The sequence below is a fragment of the Podarcis gaigeae genome (genome assembly GCF_964106915.1).
Source record: "Podarcis gaigeae genome assembly, chromosome: 12".
Lineage (NCBI taxonomy): Eukaryota > Metazoa > Chordata > Lepidosauria > Squamata > Lacertidae > Podarcis > Podarcis gaigeae.
Genome location: NC_139688.1, coordinates 18,721,235 through 18,741,140, shown reverse-complemented (window position 1 = coordinate 18,741,140; position 19,906 = coordinate 18,721,235). Strand labels below are relative to the sequence as shown.

The 19,906-nt window shown below is 40.8% G+C and overlaps 1 protein-coding gene across 6 annotated transcripts in view; it reads right to left on the bottom strand.

The window, feature by feature from the left end:
* PARD3 (par-3 family cell polarity regulator) overlaps nucleotides 1-19,906 on the bottom strand; it is a 563,676-nt gene that overhangs the window by 9,313 nt on the left and 534,457 nt on the right. For all 6 annotated transcript variants that reach the window (XM_083704625.1, XM_083704626.1, XM_083704622.1 and 3 more), the window contains 2 exons: nucleotides 9,736-9,856; nucleotides 557-684 (listed from right to left, as the gene is read on the bottom strand). In XM_083704625.1, coding sequence (XP_083560751.1) covers nucleotides 557-684; nucleotides 9,736-9,856 — 249 coding nt within the window. The remainder of the gene's footprint in view (nucleotides 1-556; nucleotides 685-9,735; nucleotides 9,857-19,906) is intronic.

Sequence of the window (19,906 nt, the reverse complement as noted above, 5' to 3'; positions counted from 1 at the left end):
CATATACAGTGGTGCCCCGCAAGACGAACGCCTCGCAAGACGAAAAACCCGCTAGACGAAAGGGTTTTCCGTTTTTGGAGGTGCTTCGCTAAACGAATTTCTCTATGGGGTTGCTTCGCAAGACGAAAAAATCTTGCGAGTTCCCGCGTTTTTTTCTTGCTTTTTTCTGCCCTTTCCCTAAGCGCTAAGCCGCTTATCAGCTGTTCCGCTGATAAGCCGCTTCTCAGCTGATCGCTCTAAGCCGCTAGACCGCTAATAGCGCTAATCCGCTAAGCTGTCAATGGGCTTGCTTCGCAAGACGAAAAAACCGCTAGATGAAGAGAATCACGGAACGGATTAATTTCGTCTTGCGAGGCACCACTGTATTTAAAGTTTGCTATAGGTGCTTGAGATTGTAGCTCTGTGAGAGCTAAATGACACTGCCTGGGATTCTATGGGAGAACTGCAATCTGCGCCATTCATAACAGAGGGCTCCTCTTAATAAAGAAGACACAACACTTTGAATAAACTGGCTCCAAGCATGAATTTGCCAGATCACCTTAGATATTTGCCGTACCTGGGTAATGAACTGTATTGCCGCTGAGCTTGCTGGAAACTCTCCCTTTCTTCTTGATGCTGCTTCTGCATCTGAACCTCGACCGATACAGAATGTCTGCCACTCTGAGAGTATGACTTTGAACTTGGCTAGGATAGGAAAAGCATAAAGTTCACATGATGAGTTTTTTAAAACAACAACAACAATAGCATTCAGAATGATAAATAATACTATTTTTCGGCAAAGGCACAATTTTTAAAATGCTTTCATTATTAACCAAAATGAACTGTTTAAACCATTATTATGAATGTATTAATTTGTGAATCACTTTCTACATGTATGCTCCAATTTACAGACATACCCTTAAAAAATACTACAGAGAGAGAGAGACATGGCAGAAAAACTCCAGTAGAAGACATATTTTCAAGAGATTCCCCCCCCCCCGCCACCCTTATTATAAATGCTCTAGGTTCTTAAACTTGATAGATAAAATTTGGACTATCTGCAGCATTCCAGAAGTATGGAAAGGTTCTACCTATTTTAGGACAAGGTTATAATACAAATACTTATATGAACAGAGTCAAAGTGGCTGCATTTGTAGATCAGTCACTGGACACAGCTATGAGGGACTAAGTTGTTTTTGGCGCTGCTCAAATCAAGTGGCTGGCATATTTTATAGTCTTAGCTTTGAAGTCTGAGGAAACATAATGCAGCCATCTTGGTGAAGCTAAGCAGATTTGGGTCTGGTAAATGTATAAACTGAAGACCTGGGAACCTTGGTCTTGAGTTCCATGTTGGAAGAAAGGAGAAAGGTATGAGTGTACCAGAATGAATAAATGATAAAACACAATCCATGTAGAGTTTGGCTGACTCCAATGTTCTTTTTTAGCCACTAGAAGGAACTATGCCTAAGTAGGGGTTGGTTTCATTATCAGTTCATACTGACAAACCTAAATTCTTATTAGTGTGTCTCCCCTTTCCAATCCAAAGAAAGTAAGATGGTTTCTCCCAAATGAAACTGCCTAGCACTGTAGGCCTTCTTTTGAGGGTGTTCTAGTTCCAACCCCCTTCAATGTAGGGATCACAGCTGAAGCATTTCATTCAAAGACAAGTTAAACACGGGGAGAAGATAGCACAGCCCTGCAAATTCAGTCAGTCTGCCTCAATTGGAGGTGACCTGAGAATGCTCCATCTGTGAACACATGTAGACCATGAGCTCTTCAGGAGGACATTTTTGGGGGCAAAATGAGCTATAAGCATTCTGGCTGAACACACTTTAGATCAACAAATACTGCAGGGGCAGGGACGACATGGGGATAATGTTGTGTGCATAGCACCATCATTTATATGTTTTTAATTACTGTTTAATTACTGTTTCAGTTTTTTCTGTTTTAAAAAAATCATTGCTGTTCGATGTTACACATACTTTTAAACAACTTTGAGGGTGCTTATGGTGGAAAGTAAATAAATAAATCCTGGCCAACAAATAAACACCCCCAAAGTACTATCTGCACTTAATGCACTTAGATTGGAAAATATGTTTCACAGCTGACAAATGGAAATTCCTAGACAACTGCCCCCTCCAAATATTTAACACACTGCCACTTTGTAAATGGCCTGACAATGCATTTTAAGAAAAACACTTCACATCAGCTTCATCTCGCATCTGCACACAATTTTTAATCTTGGCAACAATATATGACATAAGAGAGATGGAAAATACCCCCACCCCTTCAAAGTGGAAAAATATATTTCCATGCATTGGGACACAAACTGTGTGCTCAGAGTATAACTCTGAAACTAGTTAACACCTGTACAAACAGGGCAGCACAAGACAAAGTATAATTATCATAATTCTTTAAAGCTATCAAACAAAGCTGCCTGCGTCTTAACTGTGCAAATTACAAAGAACTCCAGCCTTGTCTGTGAGGAGATGCATGACAAGTGCTGACCTTGTAAATCAAATAGCGGTCAGGGCTGCCGTAACGCACAAGGCTTTATTATACAAATAAATATGTTTGCGGGTTTTGGTGTCCTCGGGTGTCTTCCCGTGTAAAAGTTGGGGTGTCTAGGCGACGTTTCGACGAGGTCTCACTCGTCATCTTCAGGCTGGTGCTTTCGGCTTATTGTTACTGGAACAGAGCGGGATCTCAATGTTTGAGTTCCTATAAATACTGTAGAGGGGGTGTGGTGTCTAGCCTCCAATGTTCTGGGCAGAGAGGAAGTTCCCAGGCTAGTGTGCCTTTTCTTCTTTTGTTCCTTAATTACTTGAGAGATACCTTGAGTGATTTCTTGAGTGATATCCTGAGTACCACTTAGGTGGGTCATTAGGTGTGGATTAGTTGCTAAAGTCTTTGTGTCTTGACCTCTTGAACTTTGTGAAGAGTTTTCCTGAGAAGATGGCTGTATTGCACTTAGTTGTGCTTTGGCTTGGCTTCGTGTATAGGGGCGAGCTGTGGTTTTGTGGCTTGTGTCAGCCAGATCTGTGTAGGGATTGCAGGGGGGTGCAGCATCCGGAGGTGCCACCATGGATTGGCTACTGGATGGTGTCAGTAATTCATCTGTGGAGAGGGTCTCTTCACAAAGTTCAAGAGGTCAAGACACAAAGACTTTAGCAACTAATCCACACCTAATGACCCACCTAAGTGGTACTCAGGATATCACTCAAGAAATCACTCAAGGTATCTCTCAAGTAATTAAGGAACAAAAGAAGAAAAGGCACACTAGCCTGGGAACTTCCTCTCTGCCCAGAACATTGGAGGCTAGACACCACACCCCCTCTACAGTATTTATAGGAACTCAAACATTGAGATCCCGCTCTGTTCCAGTAACAATAAGCCGAAAGCACCAGCCTGAAGATGACGAGTGAGACCTCGTCGAAACGTCGCCTAGACACCCCAACTTTTACACGGGAAGACACCCGAGGACACCAAAACCTGCATTCCTGTACCCGTGAAAATCTACGAAAGCAAATATATGTTTGTGTCTTCCACAATGACCCTTAAGTGAAATGATCGTTATGGCTTTGAAGATTTGTTAAGGAAAGCACAGGAGAAAAGGAAGCTGAAGAAAAAGGTTGGTGTGCACAACATGACAATATGAGATCCTTATTGTGGTGGTTCTTTAAGATCTCAGTAGAAGGCACATGTAGAATATTAGAACAGTTGCCATCAAATGCAAATGTTATGCATGCACAAGAATATTCAGGAGTTTTGGAAGGATGTAGATGAAGAAATTAGAGGTACAACCTCTTATTTACTGTCTAAAGATGAAACATCAAGAAACAGTGTGATGTGTACTGTGGTAAAAGGGGGGGATGGGTAAGCCAGTCACTGTAAGTGGCTGGATGGAAATTATCTGGATGGCATCTTATGGAATAGTCTCTAGTTCACAAAATCTTACGGCACAATGAGTATGTTAGCCTTCTGTAATATAATAATGATTCTTTACAGTATATATTTATATACTGCCTCATATATCATAATGTATTTCATATTTAGTAGATCCAAAATCATTAGTTCATTGGGCATATTTTGGTTTCAATGAACAACAAATGTCTTTCTTTCTCTTTCTCTTTCTTTTTTCAGATCAAGTTCTCTTCTATAGTTGGTTGTAGCCGGTGATTTTTATTAGGTTCACAACACTGTGCAATATTTTGGTTAATCTGACAGACTAACAAGGATTTCATCAACAAGACACATTAAGATAATTAGGAAAAATAATAAAATTGTTATGGTAATAATTTATTAGGAGTTATGATGTAAAATCAGTTTATAACTTGTTGAAAAGGGTTACATAGCCAAAATATATTTCTGGAGATGTCATTTTGGAGGTTTAGAACTGATGCAATTGCTACATAAAGTGGAATAATGAATTAATGATGCCCCCACCTGTCGTTTCATTAATTCATCAATAATGATTATTAATTGTATAAAATAGAATGTTGGGTATAACTTGGGGTTGTATACGTCTTTCAAAACATTATTGTTAGTCTGACACGGAGGATAAGTCTATAAAAAAGCATCTATTCTTTATTTTTTTCAAACAAATAATGAAAGAATATGTGCCATCAATTTCCATACCCACAAGTTAGCATACAGTAATGCTTTCTTTCCCTATTAAAGTAAGTATATTATGTCACCATCACACAGAACCAGTACAAACCAATCCTAGGTAGCAGAATATAAATCAAGGGCTGGAATGAAAACCCAGCAGGAGTAGAACTCAGCTGTTGAATTTTGGACTGGAATTCTACTTCTCTATCATTTATTATATATTTGTGATCTAGAGTTGACATGAATAAACTATAAATGATCTAAATCCAAAATATTCTAGTTTGGTTAAAAAGTTTTCAGGCTGCTCAAAGATGGAAGACCCTTCAATTAAATAAGGCCAACTTTCTGTTTAATCAACTTATTGCGTTTATGCTCCCTCTTTCCTTGAAGGACTTCAAGACAGTGTACATTCCCCCACATTTTATTCTCAGAACAGCCCTATGAGGTAAATGAGGCTGAAAGATAGTGACAGGTTCAAGGTTACTCCTCATCTTAGAAATTGCTATTGCTAAGATCAATCAGGACTGGCTACCATCTGGAAAGATGTTGAGAAACTTCAAACTTGTGGTTTAATTAAAAGATGCTAATAGATTTTATTTATTTATTTATTTATTTATTTATTTATTTATTTATTACTCACTTCCCATGGCTTTGCGGACAATTATAATATATAATTGCTCACCTGGTCAAGCAAATAACATTGCCTGGCTTAGCCATTCAAATTAAGCAAAATGAAGTCAAGAAGAGTGAGGTCAAAGAAAAAGAAGGAAAATGGTGCCAAGGAGCAGCCGCAGCAAGAATAGAGAAACACTGGACAGCACTGAAGGAGTGCTGGAAAAGGATGGTGCTTTTTGACATTTTAGCATATTCTGAACTAGATGAGTAGTTTCAGCACAACCCTTCCTTGAACTTCTGTCATGCCAAAATCAATACCTCAAACCCAGGGATGGGGAAACTGTGGCTCTCTTAAGTATTGCTGGACTACAACTTCCATCATCCCTGACCATTGGCCATGTAGTGGGGCTGATGGGAATCCATGCTTGCATTTTTGCTGATATTTTGGGAAGCTCCTTTTTAAAGGAATCTTTTGATTCTGCTACTGCTTAAGGAATTGATAGCAAGTGCTGCTTTGTCCCCTGCTGCTGTTTTTACCTTGATCATTGGTGCTTCGTTGGCTGGGTTATTGCAGTATGTATATTTGCATTTGGTTGTAATTGCCTCTGAGCAACTCTTTGGGCAGAGGGCAAAAGCCGGGTATTTCTTTTTAAAGAAATAAGCTAGCAAGTAAACCCCACCCAGGATGCAGATATGGAAGACCCTTCTCATGCAGGAGTGAACACTGGAGCCCTACAGAGCTCTGGCTTGGCATGGTGTGGAATGAAATATGTCTGAGAAAAGATAAATCATCACCCTAGGCTCACTGGTCTGAGTCATGTCCTCATCATTAACTATTCTTCTCCACTCTCTTCAGGAGTGTGATTTTAAAGTTTTGAGTAAGAGCGTCTGTGTACATGAAAGTTACGGGACTGACTGCTTTGAGGGCAGAAGTTCATTAATTATTGGCAGAGCAGATATACAAGCCCAGGAAGAAATGCCAGAACCCCACAGCACATCAGTAAAGGTTTTGCCAACAGAATCGTTGTAGAATAATTTGAAATGGACATCTGCCCACTATGATCCAAGAAAAGACATATGGACACAACCATCCACCAGGAACTGGAAACTGTGATTCAGGCAGAAGTCATTTTTATATGTCAGACATATGCAGCAAACCCAATTTCCTTCTGTTTTCACACATACACTTATCTCTCTCGGCTTCTCAAATCCCAGTTCTTTAATACATATCTGTTATTCATCAAGCTCTGTGGATGGGAAATTACCTTCTTTGTTCAAATCAGGAGGAAGAAGCTCACTGTATCATCATGGATTTGAGGGACTTTTATGGATGTAAACCTTTATTTATGTTCATCCAAGCCTTTTCTCTTCCGTGTCCCCCAACCCCTCCCTTTCACTTGGTGCCACAAACCTGTTCCCTCAGGCTAATTCAAAACTTTTTAACACTTGCACAGCTGTGTTTTTCCACAGTCATACTTGTAGCCAAGAACGCTGAGATAAAAAAGAGAAAGCATTCAAAGAATACGGTTGAAGTTTCCTCACAGTAAACCACTGGTGTGTGCGCGTTTTACCATTGTTTAGTATTCACTGCATCTGGATGCATTTTGGGGAAAGCACCTCTATAATTTTAAGTTAATACCCTGTAGTTGCATATGCTGTTTGAGAGATGGGTTTATTGTTCCTCAATGCTAAAACTATATTGTACACTCTCAGAATGGATGAGATCATAGTTTCATCCCTTCCCAGCACAGTGATCTTACCCAGATTGGAATACACAAGAGGGAGAAAATAATTCAAAGGTACAATGGACCTATTTCTCCAGAATTTGAGCATCTAAATGAATGTGTCTGTATAAAAGACACATGCACAAGGAAAGAGTAAAGGGGGGTGTTAGAGAGAGGGGGGCAGCTTAAATAAAGGAGCAGACCATCAGCCAAGGGAACAATACGGCTCAGGATTAAAATTAATACATTTAACAGAATTACTGTCACTTTAAGCTCATTTACATGATCAGCCCAATGGGGAAGAGGCCCTCATTGTTGGTGAGGGGAAAGAGGAAAAAAAGAAAGGTCAGCATTCTGACCCACAATTTAGGAAATTATTCCATTCCTGAGGTAATCAGCCTGTCATCTAAATAATTTCCCACTCATTCATTGCTGGAAAGTATAATGCACGCCAAGGTTGCCTGTTTAAAGTTGCTATGGTGTTTGGATAGAGAACATTTTGGCCCATGACCCTCAGTAGTTAAGTTCTCAAGTCCTCCTGAGCGCACAGTTTTCTCAGACAGTGTCCCCCAAGATCCCTTAACCGGTTCAATTCTGAGATGAAGCAGAAGAAGCCTCCACATAATGCCTGCCCCTTTTCGGGAACCTTCTACATGCAAATAAAAATAGGTTCCTGAGTTATCTTTACAAGGAAATAAAACAAGCATTTTATTTAATTAGTTCCAGGGAGAACCAAGCATATTTTATAACAGAGCTTTAAAAGGAAGCCCATATATTTTAAACACAGTAAAATATATAGAGTATTTTACATAGAGTTGCAGAAGCAGCTGATTTAAGGGCTACGTCTGTTGTCATTAGTTATGCTGGGATTTAAAATAAACGCTTTTAAGGAGACAAAAGTCAACTTGAATAAAAGTTGTATATGTTCTCCAGGTTAACAAATATGATATACATATTTACAAAATATGAGGTTTATATTTATGACATAGCTCTTTTCTTTATGACTACAAATACAAGCCATCTCTCTCTGTATTTCTAAGGTAGCCTGGTAATGACATGGATGTTAAATCTTTTTAAAAATCTGCACAGAATTGTACTGCATACTTAAGAGGCTTTCATAGTCTATTTGGGACAATTTGGGTTTGTGGGGAACCTTTGGCCTTCTAGAAGTTGCTGAACTGAAAGTCTAGTCATCCCTCACTATTGGCCATGCTTGCTGAGGCTCATGGGGGTTGTAGTTCAACAACATCTTGAGAGCCAAAGGTTTGCCACATTGGAATTATACCATCGCCACATTGCAGTGAGACTCTTGTGTGTGTGCATGGCTGCCCAAGGAATGTCTACTATCAAAAGAATCTAATCATACACTTAGGTTATCAGCATCCTGCTTCAAGTGTCTTTTGCAACTCAGCACGGCCAGCCAAGACATTTTGTTGCCAGAGACAAAGGGCCAGGTTATGCCCCTCCTTAGTCCATGTTTTCCTAGTGCACCCAACTGGACTGGCAACTGAATCTTAATTCAACAATGGTGGCAGGATAGTGTCCTCCAGTTCACCTGAGACAGCAGGACAGTTACAGGGCGCAGGGCAGCCCAATTGGCCTAAAGGGCTCTGTCCTCCAACAGAAGGGAACAGCTTGTGGCGGGAATGAAGTTCAGAAAGAATAGTCAGGAGGCTGCCAGTGTTCCCTCACTGCATCTGCCACGTGAGGCAGCTGCCTCAGTGTATCTAATGATAGAGCCAACTCACAGGCTCAGGTAGTGACCACGAGAACTACTGGCTTTTCAGTGGTGCAGATATTCCCTGTCTGGGAATATCTGTCAGAGACCTCCCTCTCTCCAGGTTTTCAGAAGCCTGATCAACACATTCCTATTACATAAATCCTTCGATAGTTTAATTACTGATAGTGTTTATATGACATTTACATCCTCTCTCTTAATGGCTTATTGATTGTGATTGGTGGTTTTAATTGCAACATTATTAAACTGGATTCTTTAAATGATTTAATGGAGCTGTGTTTTGTTATGTAAGCTTCCTTGTGGACACTTTTGTATTAAAAAGAACAATACTGGTGATTTTTTTTAAAAAAAGGTTTGCTATCTATGTGTCAATGGGGGATTGGGAAAACTATGCGTTTTTGGACATCTCTTCCTGTCTTGGCAAAATCTAGTTGCTGGTTCTATCTTTAATGCACTTTTAAAAAGCACTCTTCAAGTGCAGTCCAACATAAATGCCTTAAATCCCTCCATATTTTATCTGAAACTGCACAGCTTACACAAGCAAAGAATCATGTTCTTGAAAGTAACGCATACACAACCCCCTTACAGGCATTAAGTGCAAGACAGATAAGCTAGTCTGCATTGATGTGACCCAGCTATGCCTTGTCACAGGGCAAACAATACCCTTTACACAATTGACAGATGGCAGAGCACAATACAAAATGAAATTAGGAATGTTGGGCCACAGATGGAGAAGGAAAGGGTCAGGAGTTTAAAGGTCACCAAGGACCTTGAATCGAAGTTGCATCAGGGATTAAGAATAACAACTGACACAAGACAGGGGACACGTTGTAGCTTAGTTGTAGAGCACCTGCTCTGAATGCAGAAGGACCCCAGGTTCATTCCTAGGCATCTCCAGGTAGGGCTAGAAGAATGATCTGTCTAAAACTCTGGAAAGCCACTGCTAGTCAGTGTGGTAAACAATAGCAAGCTACATGGACCAATGGTACAAGCTGGTACAAGGAAGCTTCCTATATTCCTAAGGACTTTGTGCAGCGCTGTATCTAGTGACCGAAAATGAGCACTTACCCATGGTTGTTCAAAACTGTAGGTCCGCCTCCGATCTTCCACATCTTCATCTTGCTTTGCCTGTTGAAATTCTTGCCTTAGGCGTTGTATCCGATCATGATTGCTGGGAGTTGATCTGTTACTAAGAAAGGAAGGGAGAAAAGAGATTAATACCGGGGGGGGGGGGGGAGCAAGACCATTTTTCTTTTTCAGATACAAAACAGCTTGATTGAGTCGTATGATAATGAGCTGACAGAATGCTTACAGTCAAATTTCATAGCCATATTCCTTAAACAGAATTATATGCAAAATTCCGGTGATTCTTGTAGCTCAAGGCAAATCTAAGAAGGCTAAAGAAAGCACTTTCAGTGACAGAGATGACCAGAACGAAACTGGGAAGAGTGGTGGATTTTTTTTTTTTTTTTGAAAGATGGGCTTAAGACATTGGAATAATTACTGTAACGATCCAAAATTAACATTTATCTCTCTGTTAAGTGCTTATTTCTTTACCATATTTTTAGACTGCCTGTCAGCTAAAGATTCTCCATATTAAAATGCAGAACAACAAATATGGTAGTTACATATCTATCTATCTATCTATCTATCTATGCCGCTCCCCATGCTCTTATTAAACACATGGGGAAGAAATGAGCCACCTTCAGATCAGCTTAAACGCATCCTTCCAAGACAGAGAGTTTTATCATGAGTGATAAAGTAAACTCTCATGTCTTTGTTGTGGGCTTCACATAGCCATCTGGTTTGCCACTGTGGGGAACAAGATTCTGGCCTAGATATGCCAGACATAGCCATAGAGGGGTCCTCCAGACATTGGTGGGTGGCCAATGATCAGGGATGGTGGGAGTTTGAGGTACCAAGAAGGCCACTTCTTTCATTGTTTCTTATATAACAGCTGCTATGTATAGTGAAGGAAAACGGACACTTGATTGATTCTGTGAACTGGTCCTCGCCCAAAATAAACAGGCACATCCTCTATTGTGTTATCAAGAGGATTTAAAAGACATGACTTAGGTTTAAAAGAAGAGCACAAATAAATATTTCTATCAGGTCCTGTACTATTGAAACAACATGACAGATAATTGTTCACTCACTTCAGCTACTCTGCTGCTGTCAGAGCCTCAGTCCCACAGGGCTCCTCGCTATTTGGAGGTGGTGCTATTGGATTATTTCCCCCAGTCAATAGGATCCTGTCACCCTTTAGGTCTGTTTCTGACAAGTCCTTTGAACTGATTAGCTTGATAGCATTAAAAGGTTAATGGACATGTGGTACATTTCACCATGTGGAAACAAACCAGGGCATCAACAGAAATGAAGGCTGCACATGTCCTTGGGAGGAAAAGCCACTGAAGTCAGTGAAACTACTTTAGTTTAAATATGCACAGAAGTCAGCTGTTTTAGGTCTGCACTATCACCATTAGGTTATGTAAACTTTACTCAACAGATGCTACAGTTATGCATCTGTTGTTATGCAAAAATCAAGGTTTTCCATGATAAATACTGCAAAGAAGCCACAAGGCTCACTCCAGATTGCTAAGAATCTCCAGGCAAAGACCATTAGTAGGAGCACTCAGTTCTACTAACTCTGATCTCCAAGCTTGCAAAGGCATTTAAAGCCACAAGGCTCTCTCTTTCTGTAGTTAAATTTCCTCACTTTGGAATTTTATTACTTTATAGGTCCTGTAGTAATTCCACACATACCCAGCAGAAGAGGGGTTGAGAATTTTTCTAGTGCCTGAGCATTAACCACGTATTAACAAACTGAAAGTAAAGTAAAACTAGACTAAAGAAACTGTTTTGACCTTAAGGAATCATGTTAACATTACTACAGCAGACGCTCCAAGTGTCCCTATTTTCCAGGGACAGTCCTGGATTTACGAAAGCCGTCCCTATCTACATTGGAGAATTTGAAGGAAATGGAGTTTTGTGACCCCAAGCCAAGGAGATCAGTAACTATACAACCTGTTTTTATATATGTTGGAAGCTGCCCAGAGTGGCTGGGGTATAAACACAACAAGAGCAAGAGCAAGAGCAACAACAACAACAACAACAACAACAACAAAATAGGCCATCCCTATTTTCATTGGAGAAATGTTGGAGCATATGCTACAGTATGTCGCTTAGGAATGTCCCCAAATACCAACACATATATTTCTCACAACTTCTATAGTCAGCTAGGCAAACCCAATCCTAAAGACCTTTTGTCAGGGCTAGCATAAGAGGTATTAATATCATTTTTAAATTATTATTTATTAAATGTGTATACTGCCCTATACCCACAGGACTCAGGGTGGTTCACAACATAAAATCACAATATAAAAACACAAAATACCTAATAAAAACAAAAACAACCCAATAATCCCAGCAATCTATTATTCCCTTGCCAGGTCACCATATGTGGTTGACTGGGATGCTGCATCATGGTTTAAAAATCAAATAACTGCACAGTATATCCCCCCCCCCCCAAAAAAAAAATCTGTATGAAAACTCAGCTGAAGAGTCAGAGTCCAGCCACAGCCAGACCCTGAACCAGAGGTCTCATTAGATGAGAAGTAGAGAGAGCACCACCGCCCAGTGAACAGGAACACTGCCAGTGACTCTGCAGCATCTGCCGTCCTTGCAGAGCCTTCAGACCCTGACATTCTAGCCACAGCACCAAAGGTCTCCCCTACGTTTGTCTGGACTTCTGGCCAAATATCAAATATACACCACTGATGCAAAGGAGATTGCAAGCCAAGGTTGCAACACCAGAGCTACTGGTGAAATGCTAGCCAGTCAAATAAGGCTACTTTTTACCTGAAACTATTTGGGAGAAGGGTAAAGCCTGCCTCAGTTATGACCTGGCCAATAGCCAGGAATGGTCAGGTATTACATTGTCTGGGCCAGACGATTGCTGAAGCACCACCTCTCCCAAGGCTTTCTGGCAAGATATTGTTTGTAGCCAACTGGCTGCTTAGGTTTGTAACTTATGAGCCTCTCCACAACTGGGTAAATGGACATAACGCCACTAGCGGAGGAAGAGGAGTGGGGGGAGCGCACCGCCCCCAGCAGCGCGATCCCGGTGGGGTGCCATTGCAGCTGTCCCCCCACCTGTGCTGGCTGCCCCGCCCCCGCCTGCTTTCCACCCCCCCCCCCCGGTGCCGGAGCATGAAGTTTGCCACTGCATAAAGCCATGTACAAAAAGCTGTGCAACTGAACTACTTCATATTATTCAATAAAGACAAAGACTTTCAGTTCCATAATCAGCCCTGATGTAAGTCAAGAACTGTTCCACTGCCTAAATGATGGGGAAACTTAAAGCAGGTTCATGTTCTCGTCTCCGATGCCTGCCAACTACACGTTGTTTAATGCACCCTCAGCAGTTTCATGAATGTCACTTACAACACATGAAATCGTCTGCATGGGCTGGAAAAGTGCAATGTAAGCAAAGCTCATATAGGCCAGAGCTGTCACATATTTTCAGTAACAAGAAGCCACAGCAATGGCAATGTTAAGAGTCTCAGATCGTTAAGCAATATCTCACTATGATGTCATGCATTGAAGTACAGAGTTGTAATCCTTTCAGAACGGACAGATTGTCAGTGTGATAAAGTGGATACAAGCAAGCTACTGAACAGGAATGACTAAAGCTTTGGGAAGGAGAAAAAAATTGGTCTGAGAGAGGATAGGAAGGGGGGAGGAAGCATCTTCCAAGTATACAGTCAAGCAATAACATCATAGGTGCAACAGAAAGCTTAGCAGATAAACATTTATGTTATCTAGAATTTGCCTACACCAAACCTGGAAGTAGGGAAAACACAGAAAAACAATGCCTTTTATGCTACTCCTTTTGACTTCTAAGAAGATGCTAAGAAGCTTTTTTCTTTTGTAAAAAAACAACTAATAAGTCAAATCAATAACAACAATAATTCATAATAATAACTCCACACAATCTATCTAGCTGCAGGTGTCTACAGAAAATAGCTTCAACATGTGAATGGACTATTAGGTTTTTTTAACCAATGCAGCCCAGTAAGCAAACATTTGAAACTTGTTCTGTTAACTAAACCCTGTTATGGTCAAATGGCAGACTTGAAGCATTCAACTTCTGTTTCTTTAAATAAATAAATAACTTGTGACAGATCTTTGTATCCACAGGTAGAATGGAAGAGAAACAAAGGCTGTTCCATTGAATTTTAAAAAGGTTGCCTCATTGACTATTAATGGCATCCTCATTCTTCTGGCAACGCATTAAGCCTGCAGAGTGTATGCTTGCCAAAGTTCAAAGCAAGCTGAGTGTATATTAAATTGGACCTCTCTTGTCATTGCTTGGGCAGGATGAAATAGGTAAAGAGAACACAGAGCAGTGTTAATCCACTGTAAAAGCTTTTGCTGTGTATAATGGAACTCAAACAGTTTCTCCTCCATCCCAAAAGTGTTTACTCAGTGCAGATGGGTCTGTCTGTAACAGAAGATGTTAACCTGCCACACATTAAAAAAAAAGGTGAAATTTCACACTGTGAAATGCTGTAGGAAACTATCCGGAAAAAGCGGCAAATATGTTTTCAAAAGGAGACTCTGCATTTTACCACGGTTTAATTACATAGTTTGGTGTGTTTACATACAATAGACCATGGAAGGCACCATGTAGAGCAGGCTTCACCAACCTGGTGCCCTCCAGGCATTTTGGGCTACAACTCATCAGCCACAGCCAGAGCAAAGGAAATGAATAGCGATGTAGAAAAAGATAGAGCAGCATTTTGATCAATGTATAACTGACTTGTGGAAATTTGTGCCGCAAGATGTGATGATGGCCACCAGCATGAAAGGCTTTAAAAGCGAAATCCAGGATTGGCTGTCATTAGCAGTGGTGGCTGGGGCCCATGGGAGCGGAAAGCAGTAGGTGGAGCCAGAGTCAATGGCAGGCAGAGGCAGCTCTTTCCAATTTGAACCCCATCCTCCTCCCACCAGGATTCTACAAAGGCAAGACTTAGATTAAGAAGCAAGAAGCTGGCATTCAGTGCTGCCCCTCCCCCCTGCTTATAAGAATGAAGGCAGGCAGGTGGGGGCTGATTAGGGACAGGCTCAAGATTGGTAGGACAGTATCCCATGTGCTTTAATAGACCAGCCTCCACTGGGTATTAAGGGAATTCTCAGGGAATTTCTCAGAATAATCTTTTCTTAGAAATTTCGGTCCAGCTCTTATGCATATCCTGCTTTTTAATGTATTTTTATTAAAGATTTATTGGTTTACAATAGTATGTGCAATGTCTCTTTTTTCAAGTTACATTTTCGACAGATCAGTTTCATTTGTTGAGACTTACATTAGGAAGAAAAGGGGGAAAGAGGTGGAGGGGGGAATGGTAGTGGGGGTGGGGTCGGATGGTGATGTTTCTATTTTACTTAATGTATGTGGGCTTTTGTGTCAGAGTCGCTTGTGTAGGTTTTCTTTGCTATTCCCTTGTGTTCCTTTGGTGGCGGCCCATGGTGGTCATTTAACCGGCCCCCGAGCTGCCCCCGAACCAAGCCACCCGCTCAGCGAGTCCCCGCACACTGCGCTAAACCGGTGCAGCATGACGTGGGGACTCACTTCCGCGGTGCCGGAAATTGCATCTGCACATACACAGATGCCGGAAATTGAGGGTGCGTGCACACACGTGTGCACAATCCCACAGAGGTATTTCTGCTGGAGTGAACCGGCTCAGGTGAGGTAAACCTTGCCAACCTCTGGTCTAGGGTGTGGTTGTTTGTTTGTGGTTGGCTGTGGTGAACTTTGTTTTCATGTGTGAGTGAGGTGGGTGGATGTTTTGGATCAGGTTAGCCATATTGATTCGTATGCTGTTGGTGGATTCTTGTCATTGTCTTGTTGGGCTGTGTATGTGATAAAGGGGAGCCATACCGGGGTGAAGGCGTCTTCTTCTATTTGTTCCCGTGTCAGTTTCATTTTATTGGTTAATTTTTCTAGTAAGGCTGTTTCGGGCTTCTGGCTGGCTACTATTAAAAGCATCATGCTGGACTAGCTTGACTTTTAAACTGATCCAGCAGCCCTCTCAGATAGTTATGTATGAAAGTTAAAAAATATTAGCAGCTGCGATGATCAACACTCACAATTTTAAGTATCCCGAAGTCTTTGATGTTACATGACCTAGATTTTTTACATGATATATTAAATGATAATACAGTGAATTGTATCATTTTAAAAGGTTTTACTGATTTATGTTCGTGACAATTTTTTCTTTTTAAAAAGCATCTGCTATCTAATAGGGGAAGCATGGTGCTTCCTTGGTTTAGGACAAGAAAGGTACATTAACTAACAGATGAAAAGTGCAAAAGAATCCCGCTAACGGTGTGAGCTCCCATTGTTCGGTCCCTGCTCCTGCCAACCTAGCAGTACGAAAGCACAAAGTGCAAGTGGATGAACAGGTACCACTCTGGCGGGAAGGTAAATGGCATTTCCGTGCACTGCTCTGGTTCACCAGAAGCGGCTTAGTCATGCTGGTCACATGACCCGGAAGCTGTACGCCAGCTCCCTCAACCAGTAAAACGAGATAAGTGCCGCAACCCCAGAGTCATCCGCAACTGGACCTAACGGTCAGGGGTCCCTTTACCTTTAGTCAATCCATGTACTTTCAACAAGACACATTAAGTTTAGAATTTATTTATCTAGACTGTGCTAGATTTTTATTACTCATTATTTCCTCTGGAAACAAAGAATTCAAACTGCATGAAATATTTAAAGGTTTCTAGAGAACAAATATCACTTACTAATACAGAGATAAGTAAAGTAGTTTTAAAATCGTCACTTAATTCTGTCAGCAGATATCTAGGAGTTTTACATGCAACCCACAGATTCCCAGTTAAAAACAACAACCCATATGTTCAATAAGTGTGTGCCTGAATCCAATATTGTATATAGTTGAAGTGTCAGATTATGTTGCCTCAAATTGATAATGCATGCAAAGTTTGTCTTTCTAACAAGGACAGTTTCTTCAACGCTGAGCTGCATATTTGAACCATTTTACATATACTTTACCATAAGTACTTATTTTCACTATTATGGGTATATAAAATTCCCCATTTGTTAGTTCACATTTGCAAGATGAATACCTAAAATATATCCTTTAATGCTTACACTCCCTTCCCATAACTAAACTCATGGATCAACTTAATGTGACAAAGCAGATCTCTTCACAGTCTACCTGGGTCATATATATGCACACAATGGCCAAATTTCCATTCAAAGGCAGCTTTAAAACCCGGGATACATGTCAGCTTGTGTGCACACGCATAAAATCAGCTTCTTAGGAAGTTTTCTGTCACTTTGACTTTACTTTCAGAACAGATTTGCCCATCACCTTGTAATGTGAACAATATTACGAGGAAGTTATGCTAATTCCCACGAGCCCGCATTTCCTTTGGCTGATAAAATTTGCTTCCCACTTTTGACACTGTGATTTGTTGTGCATTTCACACCAATTTCAATGTAGTAAATCATCACAAATTAAAAAAACACAGCTCTATCCTCTAGGTTAAAAAGGCCCTCTCCAAAGCTGTTAATACAGCACTTTCTTTTGATGTGATAGCTCAGAGTCCTCTGGATGTTTTACGGCAAAGAGGGAGGTCACTACAGCACACTCCCCAAATAGCCAGGACTAAGCTTTCACTTTGAGTTCCTATGTGGTCATTTTGTAACAGGGACATCATTTTACAACAGTGAAATCTGAGGAATGTACCCAAGACCCCTTTTTATTGCTACTATCATTCTTCCTTATTAGCCTGTCAGAACGCACATGAGGCAGACAAAAAATTGTTTTACTCTTCAGGGGATTTCTCTCTCTCTCTCTCTCTCTCTCTCTCTCTCTCTCTCCTTTATGCTAAGAAAAATAAAAAAGTGGTAGCAGCAAACATTTCAGGATCCTACAGCAAACATTTGATTTTTAAAAAATCAACTATCAGGCTATGATTTAAATATTTCCCCCCACACAATAAGTTTTGTCAAAAATCTGTTGCAGTTACAGTCAAGATTTCCCCTTCTGTTAAATTTAACATTTTAAGTAATATCTTATGAGCAAAATATTTTGTCCTTGAACATCTGTTAAGCTGCTGGGAGTGCATCCATGTCACAAGATTCATCAAAGCTTGGGATGATGGATGGAAAATGCAGGTGCTGAATGGCAGCACATGTCACTGCTCAACAAAGCAGCACATCACCTTCATCTTCTCAAGTCACAAAAAAAGTTCAGAACTAGCGTGGTGTAGTGGCCGGATTGTTGAACTTGGAGCAGGGAGACTGGGTTCAAATACCCCATCCAACCATGAACCTCACTAGGTGATCTAGGAAGCACCATGGCTCAGTGACAGAGCATCTGAACTGCATGCAAAGGTCCCATGTTCAATCCCCAGGTAGGACTCAGAAAGATACCTTGTCTGTAACCCTGGAGAGCTGTATAGACAATACTGAACTAGATGGACCAATGATTTAATGGAATAAGGCAGCATCCTATAGCCTCAAACCATTCACTCTACATCTCAGCCTAACCAACTCACAGGACTGCTGTGAGCATAAACGCTAGAGCCCCTTTGAGCAAGGGCAGGATTAAAAAAAAGTGTAGGTGCAAGCTTTGTCATCATCCTTTTATATATTTGTCCAACAACCAACACTGCAATTCTCTAAACTTCAGCTTCTTTCACTTAAAAAGGCTTTAGAAAGAAAATAGATTTCGCATCGTCACCAAGTACTGTACCAGCTTTCTAAGAAGAGGTTAAAAATAATAATAAAATGTTTATTTGGCTGTGTTTGAAGCAAGAGGAAGAACAAGCTAGTAGTAGGTCCCTTGTGTAGAGAAGATGAAGAAATGCTATTTGGTGACAGAGAGGAGGAGGAACTGTGTCACACCTACTTCACCTCTGTCTTCACTGAATAGGAAAGCAATGCCCAATCTAGTGATAACATGATCAATGATGAAAGGAGGGAACTGAAGCCCAAGACAGGGAAAGAGGTGGTAAGGGTACACCTAGTTGTTTTAAATGAATTCAAATCTCCAGGGCCTGATGAGCTGCGGAGCGTGCGAATGTAATCTTAGAGTTACTTTCAATAACCTTTTCAGCATTCCTGGACAAAAAGTGAAGTCCCTGTGGACTGGAGGCAGGTAAATGTTGTCTCCCATCTTCAAAAAAGGGAGCCGGTGAAGACTCAGGTAACTATCGACTGGTGAACTTAAGATCAATACCAGGAAAGGTCTTAGAACACATAATTAAACAGTTGATCTGTGAGCACTTAGAAAAGGTTGCTGTGATTGCTAGGACCCAGCATGTGTTTCTCAAAAACAAATCATGTGAGACAAATCTCTCTCTCTTTTCATAGTGTTACGCACCTGGTGGATCAGGGGAATGCTGTGAACATAGAGTATCTTTACTTCAGCAAGGCTTTTGACAAATTTCCCCATGATATTCTTGCAGAGAAGCTGGTAAAATGTGGACTGGAGACATTTTCTGAGAGTAAGAGCTATTCTACAGTGGAACTGACAAGAGGTGGTGAACTCACTTCACTTGGAAGTTTATAAGCAGAGGTTAGATAGCCATATGTCATGTAACATCTAGTTTAGATTCCTGCAGGGCAGGGTGTTGGACTGGAAGACCCTTGGTTCCCTTCCAATTCTACAAGTCTATGATTCTAAAAGAAACCTAGCCCTTCAAGGTGCTGTCCCAAAGGAGATATGAGGGGCCTCCAGAAGGCATTAAGAACTTTACAGCCTTGCATATGGTTACCACAGGACAGCATCAAAGAGCTATTTTTCAAGCTCTCTGCTCCATAATTGGATGAGCATCCTCTTGAAGAAGATCAAGCTAGGACCTTGTATGCTTTTCCTCCGGCTATGTAAAGCAGGGGAGTTAAAAGTTTCTTTCAAACCAAAGCCTACTTGCACATCATTTATTTATTATTTATTAAATTTGTATACCGCCCTTCAACCGAAGTTCACAGGGCAGTTCACAACATAAATTACAAAATGAGAACACAAAATGCATAATAAAAAATAAAAAAAATCCCTATTAATCCTCATCTCACAAACACATTAAAAAGGCATAGAATGTTAATCCGCCAAGAGATAAATGTTTTCACCTGGCGTTTAAAGATATGTAATGAAGGTGTCAGGCAGGCATCCCTGGGGAGAGTATTCCACAAATGGGGAGGATATGT